At 47.8% G+C, this 18,267-nt stretch overlaps 1 protein-coding gene across 2 annotated transcripts in view; it reads right to left on the reverse strand.

Annotated features, from left to right (window-relative positions):
• PIEZO1 (piezo type mechanosensitive ion channel component 1 (Er blood group)) overlaps positions 1-18,267 on the reverse strand; it is a 173,136-nt gene that overhangs the window by 21,480 nt on the left and 133,389 nt on the right. The window contains exons 16-31 of one of the 2 annotated variants that reach the window (XM_072636327.1): positions 17,377-17,559; positions 16,656-16,768; positions 15,718-15,878; positions 15,416-15,592; positions 13,614-13,739; positions 12,440-12,640; positions 11,633-11,837; positions 11,231-11,335; positions 9,282-9,435; positions 8,529-8,772; positions 8,283-8,379; positions 7,618-7,786; positions 4,800-4,889; positions 4,432-4,517; positions 3,774-3,845; positions 1,261-1,361 (exon numbers count right to left, since the gene is read on the reverse strand). In XM_072636327.1, the coding sequence (XP_072492428.1) occupies positions 1,261-1,361; positions 3,774-3,845; positions 4,432-4,517; positions 4,800-4,889; positions 7,618-7,786; positions 8,283-8,379; positions 8,529-8,772; positions 9,282-9,435; positions 11,231-11,335; positions 11,633-11,837; positions 12,440-12,640; positions 13,614-13,739; positions 15,416-15,592; positions 15,718-15,878; positions 16,656-16,768; positions 17,377-17,559 (2,284 nt within the window). The remainder of the gene's footprint in view (positions 1-1,260; positions 1,362-3,773; positions 3,846-4,431; positions 4,518-4,799; positions 4,890-7,617; positions 7,787-8,282; positions 8,380-8,528; positions 8,773-9,281; positions 9,436-11,230; positions 11,336-11,632; positions 11,838-12,439; positions 12,641-13,613; positions 13,740-15,415; positions 15,593-15,717; positions 15,879-16,655; positions 16,769-17,376; positions 17,560-18,267) is intronic. The other variant, XM_072636328.1, reaches the window with a different exon arrangement.

Below are 18,267 nucleotides of genomic sequence, written 5' to 3' on the forward strand. Positions count from 1 at the left end.
TGCTGTAAGAAATAATGAAAGGTTTGGGTTCAGAGAAACCTGGAAAGGCTTGTCTGAAAGAAGATATGGAATCAGGCAAAGAGCCCTGGAAGAAGACCCAAAAGACCTGATTTTCAGCCCTAACTCTGTCATGAACTCTAAAGATGACCTTGGAAAAGTCATTTCCTTTTTCTGGGCTTTAAATTTCTTCCTCTATAAATGAGGGTGTTAGATTACAAGTCATCCCAAATCCGGCTATGATCTCTAAGGTACCTCTTTGGCTCTCATGATCTAAAGGTCGGATGAGGACCAGAAATTTGGTGCTAGTGATTCAGGATGGAGGAGGAAAGGGGAGGCAGAGCTATCATCCTGGTCAACACAGAGTACTCTGAGAATGGGGGATTTCATTTTTCCAAGGCTCATCTGGACTGAGTACAAGAAAGGGGCCTTAAAGGCTGCTCTGCCTTCTCTGTCTACACCAGGGGCTTGGGACATCTCTGTTTAAGCCTTTCTCTCCTTACTTCAGCCCTCACCCCCAACCTCTCCTTCCTCAATTATTTTAGTATCTGTACCACCGTATAAGAAGCAGCCAAAGAATTCTGGCTCTGCCATTGTATGCGTTTGCGATGTGTTTGGAAGTTCTCATCACAGCAGAGACTTAGTTAGAAAGGACTTTAGAGTTAGTTCAGGTAATCCAATCCCCTTGTTTGGAGGGTTTTGACTCCTCTCCCACCCCCACCCCCTGCCTTTTAGCTTTCCTCTGTGTGTGTTACACCTGAAACTCCTTGAAGGCAGGGAGCTGTCTTTATTATATTTGTATCCCCAGCATTTAGCACTAACAAGTGCTTGATAACTGTTTGTTGGCTGATTGTGAGGGAAGGGTCTCTCATACTTCTCCTTCTCTCCCACGGCCCAGCACAGAGCACCAAATGATGCGGGCTCTCAATACCTGTTTGTTGGACAGGTATTGGCACAGGGGGCTTGGCACAGAGAGGCATGGGTTTTTTTAATTTAAATGTTGAATTCGCAAGCTTTTATTTTCTCTCTCCCCAGGCAAAACAAAGGTAAAACAAAACCCTTGTAATCAATATGTGTGGTGGGTTTGGGTTCATTCACGAAAGAAGCAGCCTCTGTCAGGGGATGCTTTAGGGAAGCCCTGGGAAAGCAAGGTCAATTCCCTCAGTGTTATCAGAGATGGGTTTGGGATGAGATGTAGGAGAGGGTATCAAAGCTTTGGAGTGAGACACCGCCACCCCCACCCTCGTCTTCTCCCCGACTGACCTGGAAGGCACTCTGTGATGAAGGCCTGGGGTCCTCGGGCAGTGCCTCCTCCTCTTCCTCACTGTCAGACTCAAACAGGTAGTAATCCCCAGAGTGGATCACTGCAGGGGAGGGGGACAAGGCATACAGTCCCAGTCTGGCCCCGGGCTGGGATCCTAGGATCACCTTCTCCTAACTCCTTCCCTCCCTGTCCTCCCCCTAGCCCTGCCCAAATCTCCTAGATTAGAGCTCTTGGTGGGTAGAAAGAGCTGAAATGAGTCAACTTTCAAGAGTCAACTTGGATCCATTCCACAAAGGGAGGGGAGCTGTGGGCAGCTATGATCACATGGCTGTGATGATGCCCCTTCTGACAGCTGGACAAGTCATTTCCCTTCCCTGAACCTCAGTCTCCATCATCAGCAAAACGGGAATAATGACAGCTGTTGTAGCCATCTTGAAGGGACATTGTGAGGATCACACCAGATAATGTATAGAAGGCTATTTGTAAGCCTTAGACATCTATGACAGATGAGGAGTCATTAGTAAGAGAGACAGTGATCTTACTATCAGGTAGTACTATTATTTCTACTAATTCCTCAAGTGGGCTGACCCTGAATTAGCCCAGTCCACCTGAGAAAAGATAAGAGGAGCAAATGAGATCTCCTATTATCCAGGGATAAGGATCACTTCTTTTTATTTATCCTAAGGAAGAAGGTTAGGAAGGGTCACCCTTCGGCAGGATGTCACCTGAGATTGAGTTTGAGAGGGTTTCTACACTTCCCTTCTTAATTTTCAAGACAGCCAATTCCATTGGGAGATTTTGACAAGAGGCAGGGGTGCCTCTGCTATGACACCCACACCTCATTGTCTGATGTCTCCATTCTCCACCCTCTGACTTCTTGGATGAACCATTGGTCCAGAGGAGGAGGATGGTGAGAAGCAGGCACATTCATCATGCACAGCTAAGCAAGGCAGCTGGAGGCACAGGGAGGCAGCGGCAGCCACAGCAGCAGGTGCATCGGCAGCAAATCAAACCAGACAGGAATGGGCACAGGGCAGAGCCAAAGACTGGCATGAGGACAAGGACAAGGACAGGGACGAAGTGAGGACCAAAGGAAGATGGGAGCACTTGGAAGGTCAAGTCCCACACTAAACAGAGACCAGAGGATAGAGAAAAGGAGAGAAAGAGGGAGAGAGGTAAGAAGAGGGAATAGAGGAAAGGAAAGAGTGGAGAAGACTTTGAAAAGACTCTCGAGAAAATATACAGGGTCTTTGAGAAAGAAGAGGGGAAATTTAGGTGATGTGAAAACAAAGGATAGCAATTTTCTTTTTAAAGAATGTGGGTAAAATGCTGAAACCAGAAGGGACCCTCAAGATCATTTTGTCACAGAATTTGAGAGTTGGAAAGGACCTCAGCAACCATCTAATCTAATCCAATTCCAAAAGGAATTCCCATTTGAATATACTTTACAGGTAATCATCCAGCCTCTGCCAGGAGACCTGTCCACTCTCCAAGACACCCATCCCACTTTAGGGCAGTTCTAAGATTTAGGAAGATTTTCCTACGTTGAACCTAAATTGGCATCTTTGCAAATTCTACCTAATACATCCAGCTCTGTCCTCTGTAATCAAGCAATACCAGGTATCCCTGAGAGCCCATTAAACATTAAAGGACAACTATCATGCTTACCCAGGAGTCTTTTCTTCTCTAGGCTAAATGTGTCCAGTTTCTCCAACCCATCCTCACATGTTGGGGACTCAAAGCCTCTCACCATTTTGCCTGCCCTCCTCTGGACACTCTCCACAATGACACAAAACACCCCCACCAACAGCTACTCTTAAGCGTCCAGTCATCTAAGTTTTATCCAATGACAATGTTCAGTCATGTCCAACTCTTTATGACCCCATGTGGGGTTTTCTTGGCAAAGATACTGGAGTGATTTGCCATTTCTTTCATCTAATTCATTCCTATTCATCTAATTGTATTATCGTCCAGTCTATATCTTTCCATTTTCTCTATGAGGATAGTTGGGGACACTTATCAAAAGCTCAGCTCACCTCTAGGTAAACCGCATCCAGAGCATCCCCCTCATCTATTTGTTTAATAAACAAGTCAAAAAGGGAAATGAGGATAGCCTGTCATGACCATGAATAACTTCAGGGAGCCATCTTGGCTCTTGTCATCACTTTTTCCAATCCAATCCAATCACTTAATCCAGTCTTCTCATGTTACATATGTGGGGAGGGGTGAGATGGGTCCCAGAGAAGGTAGGAAGGTAGGAAAGAAGAGAGAAAGGGGGAAGAAAAAGCAAGGAGAGAGGAGAGAAATAAAAGGGGAAAGAGAAAGGAAAGATTCAGGGGAGATTATGTTATTGGGGACCCTGTCATCAAGGCAGGGAAAGTCATGCTGAGTCAGGGGCTCCTAGTTGCAGCAAAGAAGGGGACACCTCCAGGCATCAATCCAGTTAGTAATGCGAGGCTAGGGCTGGACAGCAGGCCTGCTGAGGCCCCAACCAGGAAGGAGGAAGTTGTACCTGTGGCATGGTCTAACCAGGGCCGCCACCATCGCCTTCTGGGTTGGGAAGAGCTGCTCGGGCCACCTGGCTCTGCAGAACGGGCATGATGAGAATATGAAATATGTTGCATGGGGCTGAGGGAGGATGGGTACCTAGAAGACCCTGTATTGTGGGCTAGCTACTTGGATGAGGGAGGGACTGATGAGGGGCAGGATGAGTCTAGAACGTAGACTAGTGATGCCCTACTTGGTTCAGATCATATGTAAGTGGGCATCTGACGCTGAGGGGACGTGTGTGTGTGTGTGTGTGTGTGTGTGTGTGTGTGTGTGTGCTTCTGAGGTTGATTCTGCCTTGTCACATGGCCCAGGTGGGAAGGGCCGTACAACACAGACAAAGACACACAGAGTCAAACAGTAGAACAGGACATTTGGCAAAGTGGGCAGTGCCCAGCATAACTCTTCAGAATTCTTGGCTCAGTGCCTTGTCAGCCCAGGCACTAAGTTTCCCCAATAGGTCCTTGGTCACATCTGTGGTATGATGATTGACATGGCAGACTGGAGATGGCATGGAGGTGGGGTGAGGATGAGTTGGGAAGGGCAGTGGTTAGATGTAGTCTCCATCCTCAGAATGGGTGTGCAGTCCTCCAAGGAGCCCCCTCAGCAGGCCTGGCTCTTACCTGGGTCTTGTTCTGGGTCTTCGGGGCACTCGCTGGATGTCCGCCCCAGGCGATACTTCTCCTGTTTGGCCCGGATCCTTTCCATCCTAGCAGAAGAAAAGATCAAAATGACCTCAAAACCATTCCTTTGGTTTAACTCAGTCCAATTCATTCATATCATGCTCTTCCTTCCCCCCTTCCCAAATGGGCAACACCCCTGACCCATTTCAGAGATGGTTATGTAGACCACTCTCCCTCTATTCAAAACCACTTTGCTCCCCTTGCTGGGACAGCTGCCTCTAAGCTGATGCTCTTGAGACACCTGCCAGCATCTTCCTCAAAGACCTCATAGCTATTCTGGTCCTAGGGGAGACAGAGAGGATGCTTACTGTCTTTTCAGCTGTGCCAAGGACTTCTCCTCTGCCTGCCGATGGAAATTGATGCTCTTAAGGATGGAGGCCTTATACAGAGCAAAGCCCCTACAGAGAGAACAAGAGAAAGTCCCAGAGATGTCAGAGGCCCTTCCTCGCCCACCCCAAGTCTGCAGGGGAAGGGGCTGCACCATGGCGTGGAAAGACCAAACCATGTCAGTTGGCCACCTCATCGTCTCTACCACCCTTTAACCTCCCAGAAACCATACCCCTTCCCATCTCCCACCCTTTGCTCCGGCTGTTCTCTGACTGGGAATACCTTTCACTTCTCATCTCTGCTTCACCAAATTCTCACAATGAACCAGGGCCAATCCTACTTCTTTGAGGTGGTCTTCCTGAAACCCTCCAGTCCAGGCTGATCCCCCCTTCTCTGAAGCCCCACTGCCTTGAAGTAGTATCTAGTTACTGGCATTATTTTGTCTGACTCCCTCCAGCTCTGATAGATGAGCCTCTTTGCAGGGACTAGGCCTCTGAGACTGAACCACTGTCACTTCTGGAAATCTTTTCATCATGACCCTTTGAGGCTAACCTTTGCTCCCTCCTCCTTCCCTCCTAGTTTCCTTTTATGTGCTATCTTTCCAGGGGTGGGGAACCTGCAGCCTTGTGGCCTCTAGGCTGCAGAATCCCCACTCCTGGAATAGAAGCAATTGGAGGGCAGAGATGGGTCTTCTTTGTTTGTATTTGTATCCTAAGAACTCAGCACAGTGCCTGGTTCATAGTAGTGCCTAATTCTATCTATCTATCCATCTATCTATCATTTATCCATCCATCCATCCATCCGTCTGTCTGTCTATCTCTCTATCTATCCATCTGTCTGTCCATCTATCTTTCTATGTCTATCTATCTATCTACTATATCTATCTATCTATCTATCTATCTATCTATCTATCTATCTATCTATCTATCTATCTATCTATGCATGCCCCTGAAAGCAGGGATCAAGTCTCCCATGTCTCTGTACCCTAAAGAGTCTAGCATAGTGTTGAGCACAGACTTGGCATGCCAAATCAAATCAGCTTACCCTTAATCCCCTGGCCCTCAGAAATCCCAGATGTTAGGTGGAAGCTAGAGACAGAGCTCATAGAGAATTATCTTCCAGAGTCCCCTCTCATCCGCCCTTGGACTAAGCCTCTAGAGACAGACACTGCCCTATGCACCTTCAGAGCAGGTGACATCAAGGCAGACGCCCTGAATCTGCAGCAGCTTCCAGCATAGCTGACTATGGGGCAAGGGGAGGGGGACCACAAACAGGAATCTCTAGGGACTCGGAGTCCTGAACTCTCAATGGTGAGAGAAGGGAGCTTATCTGGTCTCAGTCTGTCCCTGCTCAATCATCTTGGTCTCTGTGAAGAAATCTCCATTTATATCTCTTCAACCATTCAGAGAGGCTCCAGTGTTCTTATATCTTATATAAATTAAAAATTCTATAAAATGTTATATCCAATACAAAATATAACATTATATATTGGATATAATGTTTTATATTATAATATATGTATAATAGAATGACAATTTATATAATAATGTATTAATTATGTAAAATTCAAGCTTTAATTTGGTGGTAAATAAAAACTGACATAAGCATTCAGTGTAAATCAGTATTAATGGAATGACTGTGTGACTTTGGATAAACTACTTAATCTCTCCTGGCTTCAGTTTCCTTATCTATAAAATGGAGCTATTGGACTAAATGAGCCCTGAGGTCCCTTTAAGTTCAAGAGAATGATGCTGTGATTCTCTGAGTTTAAAAGGGTAGAGCACTAAGGAAGAGACACAGGTTTGGCAGAGGAAACACCAACTTTGGAGAGTCATAAGGAAGTCACACTCTAAAGATCATTTGCTTTCTTCTGCACATGGACAGAGAAAGAGGCAAAAATCACAGGTGCCTTGGCTTTCTTAGAACAGGATAAAAGACAGTTTTGCCTCTAGTGAAGAGCCCGTTAGGGATGGGGAGAACAGGTAGACAATGAAGGTCCTGAACCCTGTACTAGGGCAGGAGGTGAAGCCTGGAGCAGAAAAGAAACTTCAAGGCTTTAGTACCTGGCAAAGTGTTAGGGTCACAAAGAAAGGTCCACAGTAAGTAAATTGTATTGTACTCAGGTGTAGAAGAGAACCAAGGTCACAGAATCCCAGCTGGATGGGACCTTAGAGATCGTCTCATCCAGTGTGCTCATTTTAAAGACCAGGGAAGTAACCTGCCCAAGGTCACCCAAGTAGTCAGGAGTTGAGCTATAGCCCAGGACTCTTGACCTCCATTCAATGTTCTCTCCATTACATGATAATAATTCAAGTTAAGCAGCATTTGAGAACAGTTCAAATTTAGTATTGTACTTAGATGTTTGTATTTCTTTAAATCTTGCTTGAAATTGTATGTCATGTTTAGATGTAACGTATTAATAACTTTTACTCAGCCATTTAGCAAAAAGTTCAATTTTGGATAGAAAAAAGTATAACGATGTGGAATTGCATGTTATGGGATAAAGACCCTTAATAAATCCTTGTTGACTGATGGATCAGTTGACTCAGTTGGTTGAGTTAATGGTTGTTTGAACCACAAAGCAATGATCAAGGCACCATTACCCATTGAGCATCTGACCCAAACTTCCCTAATGACGCCCAGACAAAACAAAGGGAGCAGCAGCAGCCTTGGGTTGGTTGGCCAACCTTACAAATGGAATCTTATACAGAGACAAAAGTCACAGCGTCTTAGGAACACCGCAACCTGCCCCCCTTCTTCTGCCCACCCCCTCAGCCCTCTGCTTCCCCTTCTCCACACCTGGAAGCCTGCAGGGCCGTGGCCTTAAGATCAGCCATGACATGCAGGAAATAGTAACTGAGGAAGACGCGGCGCTGTGCAAGAAGGAAGAGGAAGCAAATGCTGTCCCAGATGATGCCAGCCTCTTCCACAGGCAACGTGCAGTCCTGGTCCTGGCGCATGTCTCTGGCTAAAGACACGAGATCCCAGCACTGAGGCAATGCAGCCAAAGTCAATGCCCCAACTGCGCCCCACCCTGACACATGCATGGGGGGGCATGCACACACATACTTACACGCACAAATATGCACACACATATATACACACATACAGTACACACAAGCGCACACGCACACACACATACACACACAAGAATCTCCCATTTCATTCACTTATACATCTCCCCCTTTCTCCTGGTCCCCCCCAAATCCAGCCCTCCATGATGCTGCATGAGAGCTCACTGAAGGCCTTCTGGGTTACCAGTTGGAGCCTTTCCACCTGTCTGTCTCTGGAACCCTGGGGAGGGCTCCTAGCTTCTCCCCAGCCCACAAATGCGAGGACTCCAATTCCCTCTTCTTACCCTCTTCCCAACTGAGAGGATGTTTTAAAGTATCTCACAAGTTTTATATAAGTGCTAGTTGGCACCCTCACCCCTTCCCCCATTATTCTCCCCTCTCTTTACTCACGGTTATAGTAGCCTTTGACGGTGCACACCAGGCTGAAGACTTGGATGACCCAACAGAAGTTATTCTGCATTTGTTGCACAAAGACACAGGAAAGGAGCTGCAAGAGAGAGGGGGAAAGGGGACAGGGCATCAGAGGTTGAGGGCTCCTCCTAGGAGGAGCAGACAGAGGCCTTGGGCAGTGGGCAGTCTGGGTGAGCAGCAGCAGCAGCTGGAAAGGCCCTGGCCCACAGGGCTTGAGGGACTCACCGAAAGCATGTTCTTGGAGATGATGACAGTAACGTTGTACAGAATGAGACAGTCCCACAGCACTAGCTGCGCCTTGGTGTTTTTCTGCAGCAGGGAGGTCCCAAAGAGCAGTAAGTAGAAACAGGCAAGCAGGTAGCCCAGGCCAAAGATGCTGATGCGGGTGGCGCCCGTGATGAACACCACCACCAGTACCAGCCAGAAGAAGTAGCGGAACACGGCAACTTTCAGCATGTCCAGGTAGGACCTACAGGGTGGAGCGAGGGGAAGAGGAAAGGTTAGGACCAGCCCCCAGCTCTGATGCCAGACAAATGCCAGGCTGGCAGGGTTTGTAACTCACCCAGAATGCCATCAGTGAGATATGGCCACAAACTGGGGCAATTTCCCCCCCTACCCTCAAACTGAGATTAATAGTGGGGAAGAGTCATAAAGAATTATTTAAAAAATTAGCATCTCAAAGTCCAAAGGGAGCTCAGAAATGATTGAGCTGAAGGCAGGAATCTCTTCCACAGCCCCCCTTACAATCAGTCATTCAGATTCTACTTGAAGATCTATAGTGATGAGAAACTCACTACCTCCTGATTCAGCCATGAGGCATCATATGCCCCATTTTACAGACGAGAAGGCTGAGGTTTAAAGAAGTTCCATGTTGACCAAGTTCTCACAGCTGACTAACCATCTTAGCTGGCCTGTGATTTTCCCATTCCTCAGTTGCCCTTCCACCCCCAGGCCAGCCTGCTGGCTCCCCTGGCCCACCTGCAGTTGATGAAGTTGGGCACAGGGTTTGGCTCCCCACGCAGTGGCTCCAGGTAGTCCGTATTGAGTCCGGCTGTGTGCTGCCATTCCTCGGTCTGCTCAGCCACAAACACCAGCCACTGCTGGGATGCGGTCAGCAGCAGAAGGAAATCGCCTGATAGGGAAGGGAGGAAACAGCAATTAGATGACCAGCTCAGGGGCATGAGGGAGGGTCACCTGACCCCAACCTTAACCTTCCACAAAGCAGGCTGCTCTGGCTCAACCCAGCCTCTCATCACCTTGTACTAGGGACCAAGGGAGGAGAAGCTAGTTAGTCCCCTCTGGACCTCAGGCATGCACATGAGGACACAGGTGTGATCTAGACACAGTGAGAAAGGGGTTAGAAAGGCAGCATGCATGGAATAGGGCCGTGTTTGTGATCCTAGCCTTTGGACCTCTTAGTTTACATGGACACATGACTTTTCGTGTGTGTGTGTGTGTGTGTGTGTGTGTGTGTGTGTATGAATGTACGAATGAAAAATTCTCTGCCAGTTCAAAATAGAAAATGTGACCTGTTAATTCATAATTTTAATAACTATAGAAGGTAATTAAAGCTTAAAAATTAGGCAGATTATCTAAATCAGCGCATTGTTTTCTATAGAAAAAAGAAATCTAGGTACCTAAATGTCTGGGAATGATAACTCTTGGAATTTGGATGGTATTTTTTGTTTTCCAAAGAACTTCACATCCATAATTGCCTCTGATCCTCACAATCTCTGAGGTCAATTTTGAAAGCCTTAAGATCTCTGAGGAATTCAATGATTTCAGAAGACATAGCAGAAGATGCCACCTGCCACCTGCCACCGAGGTAACGGACACAGGGTGCAGAGTGAGGCACACATGACTGGGCATGGCCAATGTGGAAATCACTTTTGTTTGACTGTGCATATTTGTTATAAGGGTTTGAGGTGGAGGTTCCCAGTGGGGGGAGGTGGGAGGGAGAAAAAATAGATTTTTGATCGTTGAGAAAAGGAAAATTAAATTTAAAAAAGAAAACTTACGGCCTAGACTTAGAAGAACAGACCATCCAAAGTATACTAAGTTACTAATGTGAAGTGTATTTCATGATGAAGATTAAAGGATATGTGACCCCTCTCCAAAGAAACCCTAACTTGGTGAGGTCTGCAAGACAGGAATTACTGAGGAAAGAGACTCAGTTGAAGTGACTTACCCCACATCTAGGGAATATCAGAGCTGGGATTAGAATGTCAGCTGCCCAGGAGACTTGTACTTCCTACCCCACCCAATTTGTGATTAAAGAAAGCACTTTGTAAACTTCCAAGTGCGACAGAAGCAGTTAGTGTTATTATAATAACTAATATTTCATCACTTCAAGGAGCCATGGTTTCATCAGTGTAGGTGCTCTCTCGATGGCCCTGAATCATACCCAGCTCTAATGTGACTAAAGAAGGCCCTGTGGCCAACCTGGTGAAGAGGCCCTTAGGATTTAGCCAGGTTGGTCCTCAGGTAAGAGACACACGATTAATTACAGGTGAAGAGCCTCACCTCCACATTCCAATGGGACAGCAGAGGAATGAAGGCTGCTATCACTCTACTAATATTATTTCATTCTCATTTCCTCCCATGAGATCATAGATTTGGTACCAAAAGGGACCATAGAGAGCTTCAAGTCCAAATCCCTCATTTTACAGATGAGGAAACTAAGGTCACCCAGCTAGTAAGTGTCTGAGACTAGATTTGAACTCAAAATGAGTCTTCCTGATTCCATTGTACCACCTGGCTGCCATTATTATTAATAATAACCAATGATAATAATAATGATCTAGGTTTTCCATTTGGGGACTTTATCTGCTACCACCCCACTTGCTCTCCTTGGGCATGGGGCATCTCTAGAGGAACCCCCAGCTATGGGGAGGGGGCTCTCAGGGCAAGGGTGCATAGCCACTCACTGATGAGGTTGGTAGAGTTGGGACGCATGAAGAAATCGGGCAGGTACAGCCACTTGATGAGCGCAGAATTCATGGGAATGGCGTTGCTCCAGCGCCAAGGGTAATCTAAAGGCAAAGTATGCATCTCTATGCATGAGGCACTCAAAGGCTCAAGCTGATTCAAGTGGGACCATCCCCCACCCCCAGAGCCTCCTTCAGTCCTAGGCCTCCTTTTCTTTGTCTCCCAGAAGTTGTCTCACATTCATGCTGCCTTTACCCTCTTTCTAGCCCAATTCCTGCCCCTTAAGGAAAAAGGAGTTTTGCAATAACCCTTCACTGCCAGGACCCACCCGATGGGGGTGCCTGCCTCTCTCTGTCTCTCTTGTACACACACACACACACACACACACACACACCGCTCACCAATGCAGAGGGCAGGGGGAATGCCCACACACAGTAGATACTGGTACAGCAGGAATAAGGCCAGGAAGAGGCAGTACTTGGGCCAGAGTCGGGCAATGGCCTCCCGGCGCCGGCGAGTGAGGATGGCAACCAGCCAACAGCCATGTAGGATCACCATGAAGTTCATGCGTTGGCCAATCACATTTACTGTCATCAGGAAACAGATCTGGAGGCAGGGAAAATGAGACTGCTGGGGGAGCAGACACAATGTCCAGGGATACAAGGATGGGCACTGAGCCTGGCATGGGCTCAGCAGCTCAGCCCTCATCTAACCTGGTCCTAGGTCCCTTTGAAAATATTTTTTTAATGAACAAAAACCTATTTTCTCTCCCTCCCCTTTCCACATCCCTTCACTGATTCCCTAAGTCCTAAGCTAAATTAACACGGGCTTAAAAGAAGTCAGGAACCAGGGCTACAAAATCCTGTCCTTGCTTGCTGATGTCTGGTGTTCAGTTGCTGTGACTGGACAGAACACTAGGAGTATGGGGGGTCACTGGGAGTTATCAGTATTTCAAGGCCCAGTGGGATGGAAATCAGAGGTAGCCTGGTTGGTGCTGGACATCCATGAACAAGGTGATCCCAGCTTAGCAAGAAGCCAGATCCAGCCAGCCTGAGTTCTGAAAATGATCCGTGCAGCTGCTCCATGGCCCGCTCAGCCTCGGGCCTGGGGTGAACCCCGGGGGCACACTACAGGGGCTCCTCGGCATCTTCCTCACCCCAGTTTGAGCTCTTGAACCATCCACAACCAGTCCGCTCAAGCCCACTCACCTCCAGGCCAAACTTATAGAAGAAAAAGTTGATGAAGTACTTGGCACAGCTCAGGAGGCCCTGGTCCAGGTGGTGGCGGGTACCCTCAGGGCAGACAATCTGGGCAGGGGGCAGGGCCACCTGGTACTGTTTTCTATAATACTCCTGACGCCGGTACACAATGGCTTCAAACACCAGTAAGAGGAGAATCAGCAGATGGTTCTGGAGACAAGGAGTCTCAGTCAGTGTGGGGCCATCTCATGGCTGCCTCTGGCCAGTGGTCAATAAGTGGCAGTACTAACACCTCTGCTCTAGGAATCCCCTGCAGCTCTTCAAAGCACCTTCACATCCATTCAGTCATTTAATTAGATCCTCACCACCAACTCTCAGCCTTCATGTTCCCATCTGTAAAATGGTAGTAATTACAGATCCTCCTTCCCAGGGTGATTGTAAGGATCGAATGACCTAATGTAGTAGAGCTTGGCAAAACCTTTAAGTGCTAGCAATTACTTTTCTCATTACTGGCTTTAATAATAATAACAGTGAACACTTATATAATATTTACCATGTTAGGAGGCTGTGCTAAGCATCCGTATAAAGATTATCTCATTTGATACTCACAACAACCCTGAGAGATAGATACTGTTATTATCCCTATTTTACAGATGAGGAATCTGAGGTACGGGTACTCACACAGCTAGTAAGTGCCTAAGCCTGGTTTTAAATCAGTTTTTTCTGACTCCAGGCCCAGCACTCTATCCACTACACCACCTTGGCAGAGTAGATACTATTAGCCCATCTTAACCATGAGGAACATGAGATTTAGAGTCAAAAGGGACCTTGGAAATCCCCATTTTACTGGTGAGGAAACTGAAGTCCAAGATTTAAAGGCCTGGCCAGGTTTTACACAGATAGGAAATAGTCAAGTCAAGATTTGAACACAGATCTTTCGGCTCCAGATACTCTCTCTTTCAGAGGCTCAGAGGGCAAACCTTCTTGCCCAAGGTCACCCAGCTTGGTAGACAGTAGCTTTCCTTAACCATGTAGGGCAGGTCTCTTCTCTGCTGTTAGGTTTAAAGGTTTGACCACATAACTTTTGGTCTCAGTGATGGGGGAGGGACAAACAAAGGTCTGCCTGGCCTCCTGTGAAGGCTTCTAGGAAATGGCACCTGAGCTGTCCTCCAGCCTCACTCACCTGGATGTAACCAAGGTTTGAGATGTCCTTGCGGATGCCAAACCAATTGGCAGGGTCCACTGGCTTCTGATAGAGCAAGGAATTGTTGATCTCAGACTTCTGTAGGTTGGTGTTGTTGAGGTGTGGCTATGTGCAGAAGGGGAATGAAGGTCAGTCTGTAATGCACCAACATGCAGAGAGCCCACCTGTTCATAGGTCAAGCTTCCCTTCCATGGCGGAAGGGAAGAGATTCCCTCTGAACTCACCACTCCCCCACACACATCCCCTTCCACTCTCCACTCCAAGCTGGCATCTCACTGGGGCAGTTCTGGTGCTGGACAGGGAGTGGATGATCACAAGAGTAGGGAGCCCATAATCCCCCAGGAATGGCTAACATTAACCAATCTGCCAGGGGACACCCAGGAAACCCAGATTCTAAGACCATATATGGCAACCTCTTTAGTCTTTAGACAACCTCTAAAGACTCTTTAGGGAGTAATGTAAGAGGAGGGGTGTCCAAGGTTGACTGTGGGGGTCCTCAGGCACCAGAGAGGGTAAAACATATACATGTGTGTGTATGTATGTATATACACATATGTATGCATGTATATACATGTGTATATAGATATATGAGCATGTATATATACACACGTGTATGTATGTATATACACATGTGTGTGTATTCATAATTCTCTCCATAATGCTTAGTGATTCTCATTATTTTAATCTCCCAATAGCCTGGGCAGGGGCTACTGACCTCATTTTAAACATAGTATAGTGGGGTAGTCAGAGCCTTCACCCCCAATTGGTGGGTCTTAGGCCTACAGGGGCCACACCTCATGGCACATAAATCAGGCCAGGCCTGCCCCCTGAGCTGCTTCAGAAGACAAAGTTCTTGTTTCTCCAGAAGTCACTGGCCCAAAGTTACCCAGCTAGTAAACAGGAAATGGGAACTAGAGGCTGGCCCTGGCCATTATAGTGACAGCAGAAGGAGAAAAAAAAATGGGAAGGAGAGGAAATAAACAATTCTTTCTGGGCCATGGAGGAGCACAGATAGGGTCCTACTCTCACAGAGCTGAGCCTTCAGGTCCATGTCCCAATCCCACTGTACCCCTCTCAAGCTATTAATAGTCATTATCGGCTTAAGCAGGGGCTCTGACATGTTTTGAGTCATGGACTCCTATGACAGTCTAGTGGAATCTATGGACCCCTTCTCAGAATAAGGGTAAAATAAAAAACATAGGATTACAAAGAAAACCAATTATATTGACATGTAATTAAAAAGGTTAAAAAATTAAAAATTGAAAAACAAGAAATATAGTTATTAATTTTTTTTAAGTTCACTGATGCCAGGTTAAGAATTCCTGGCTTAAGGGTTTTAGGGATGAGGTATTCCCTCTCCTTGGGGCAATTATTTTCTTCCTCTTTTCAAAAATTCTTTATTATTAAATAATTATTTATTTTTCTATCTATCTGTTTATTACAGGATAGCTGTCTGGGAGATATTAGTATTTCAACAATTAATCATGTCCTCAAAGTCTGAAGTCATGAACCATCCATGGGACATAAATAACAGGTGGAGAGAAGGACAGACAGTATTTGGGACATCTTTCTACACTCACATATAGGGCTGGCTTCTGCCAAGGTATAGGAGGAAAAGACTTAAGGCCCAATGAGGCAGCCCAGGCATAGAGGGCATGGAGACTGAAGACTCCTCCTGCCCCTCTACCCCCTTTCCCCCTCTATGCCCTCCCCTTTTTGCCCCACCATCCCCCTCCCTCCCTTCTCCACCCCCTCCATTGCCCCACCATCCCCCTATATACCTCAGTGCAGTTGCTGGAGTATTTGTGGGGACTGACAATCTTTAGTTGATACAGCATTTTGCAGACTATGATGATGCAAGTCCAGACCGTGGAGAGGCAGGAGGCCATATGGCGGAAGCGGGGATAGGGCAGGGCAAAAACCCATAGTGCCACCAGCAGAAAATTCATTACTGACACCTACCCAGGGAGAGGGTACCAGGGCTGGAGAGGAGGCCTGGAGCCAGCTCCCCCATTTCCCTTCCCATCCACCTCCAAAGGCCCCTTGGCTGCCTTGTGGTCCCCACCTCCCCATGACTGCTCACCTCCTTTAGGGCCACCCAGACTGTGTAGAGGGCCACCAACTTAAAGATATGGAGCTCGAGGAGGCGCCGGACAAACACCTGTACCTGGGTCAGCATGTCTGAGAAGCGGCCAGCGAGCACCATCAACCGCTCAGCCACTAGGCCCCACTTACTGGGCAAGTCTGTGGAGGGTGGTAGATGGGAGCAGCAGTTGACTGAAGGGGGTGGGAAACCGAAGCTTTCCTCTTCTCCCTGGCTGTCCAACCCCAGCCCCAGATATCATTCTGCAGGATGCACACAGGACTAGTATCTGGGGCAGGACCACAGAAGCTCGAGGCCTCCTGGGACAGGGGCCATCCAGCCTATGCCTGAGGAGCCCTGAGCAGCCTCACTTCCTCTCCTGAAGAAGCCCTGTCCACTTGTGGACATCTCTGAATGTGAGGAAGATGTCCCTTCTAGGGACTAGAAACCTGTCTCTCTGCCTTTGGACTGGGGCAGAGGTTGTCTTTTGCCTCTTTGTATTCCCAGGACTTAGCTGTAGAGTTTGGTGCATAGTAGGAACTTAATAAAAGTGAATTGATCAGTTGCTACTTCCTTCTTCCCTTAGCTGCTAGATCTGCCCCTGAGGGCCAAGCAAAACAAGGGTCAGATCTCCCTAAGACAGTCTTTCCAGCACTCAATGTTATGGGGCTGGAAGGGCCCTGGGAGCTCATCACGTCCAACTCCCTCCTTTACAGATGGAGAAACTGAGGCAGTGGCAATGACATACCCAAAGTCACAGTCTAAGCGACTGTGCTAGAAATCAACCCCAGGAGCTGCTTCCACTTGGTTGCCCAACTTCCCCTGGAAGAGAGCTCCACTCCCAAATGTCATTGTCTCAGGCTTAGCACTCTGTCCTCCTTAGGCTAGTCTATACATACCACTGCACCTGCCCTGCCCTTCCTCAGCTCAGCTCTTACCTTCACTGTCCAAATCAGCATGGTCGGGGCCAGGGCTGGGGCTGACCCCACCAGGCTGCTCCCTGGGGGCCCCCTCCTCGTCTTGTAGCAGGGCCCTGCTGTCCTCCTCCTGCCTACAGACCAAGAACAATTAGGAAAAAAAGGCAGCTTGAGGAGGAGGGGGAGGAAGAGGCAAGGGAGGAGGGGGAAAGGGAGACAGCTGACCTCAGGGGGTGGTCCCTAGGACCTCTGCCTAGTGGCTGAGGTTCTTCCGAATGCCGGGAATGCTCCCTCCTCACCTTGGCTTCTTAGAACTCTTGGCTTCTTTCAAGATTCAGCTCAAATGCTGCCCTGTGTAGCAGGCCTTTTCAGGTCATTCCCCCTCCCCAATCTGCTTTGGTAAATAACTTTCCATGGAGTTATTTACATGTTATGTCTCTTATTAGAAAGTGAGCTCCTTGAGGGCAGGGGCTGTTTTGGTCTTTGTATCAGGGCTTCCTTAGCACAGTGTCTGGCATACAGTAAACACTTAATAAGTGCTTGACTTACTGACTGACTAATAGCAGAACTGAGATTTAGACCCATGTGCTCTGATTCCAAGTCATGTATGTGTGTGTGCGCGCATGCATGTGTATGTATGTGTGTGAGTGTGTGTGCGTGTGTGTGTGTGTATGTGTGGTTGCACACACAGGAATCCCTGGGCATGGTGGGAAGGTGGGCGATCTTTGTGGTTCAAGGATACCTCAGAGTCCACAGCCGGTGGTGGATGCTTGGGGGTGGAATGTGCTCCAGGTCGGTGAGGCGCATGAAAGGCCGGTGAAAATAGTGCAGCTGGAGAATGCAGGCGAGGAGGAAGAAGCCAGGGATGAGGATGCTGTAGAAAAGCTTGGACACACTGAACTGCTCCAGCCCAAGGTCTTGTAACCTGCCAGAGGCAAATCCATAAGGCACAGGCCTTCACCAGCCTGTGCAGCATCATGGAAACCCTCTTTGGTTGCAGACAAGGATGAGGAAACCCTCACTGTGCCCACACACTAACTGGGTTCCTCACTATTCCCATGCAGAGGGATGCTCACCAACCCATCAGCCCCATCCTGGAGACCCTCATCTTTGCCTTCACCCAGTCTGGGAAACTGTCACTATCCTTGCCTACCAATAATTCCCATATGCCATCAACAAGAACTTCTCATCATCTAGAAGAGTCTCACCAGCCCCACACTCCACCTGGGAGACTGTCACTACCCTTGCCTTTACCAACCCCAGGCAACACCTGTAAACCACGAGGGCAAAGTCATGGAGAGAAGTAGGAGCTTTCCCCCAACTCTCCCCCAGAGTAGATCTCTAGTCAGTTCCACAGAGCCCAGTTGTGACAGTTGATGACAAAGAACAACTGATCAGTGCCAGGCCTGAGCATAGAGGCTTGTTCTAGGTGTTGGGTGACCATACTTGGCACTAGATGCCTGACTCAATGAGGCAATGAGGTTCACTCAACCCTAAAGTTCCAGTTGCCCTGTATTTACTTAGCTTTGGGACAGAAATGTCAACTCAGAACCAGAGCCTCTTTCACCAACTGGGAGCTGAAAGACCGCATGAACACTGGTCAGAATGGCAGTGCCAGCCGGCCTGACCCTAA

The sequence above is a fragment of the Notamacropus eugenii genome, chromosome 1 (genome assembly GCF_028372415.1).
Source record: "Notamacropus eugenii isolate mMacEug1 chromosome 1, mMacEug1.pri_v2, whole genome shotgun sequence".
Classification (NCBI taxonomy): domain Eukaryota; kingdom Metazoa; phylum Chordata; class Mammalia; order Diprotodontia; family Macropodidae; genus Notamacropus; species Notamacropus eugenii.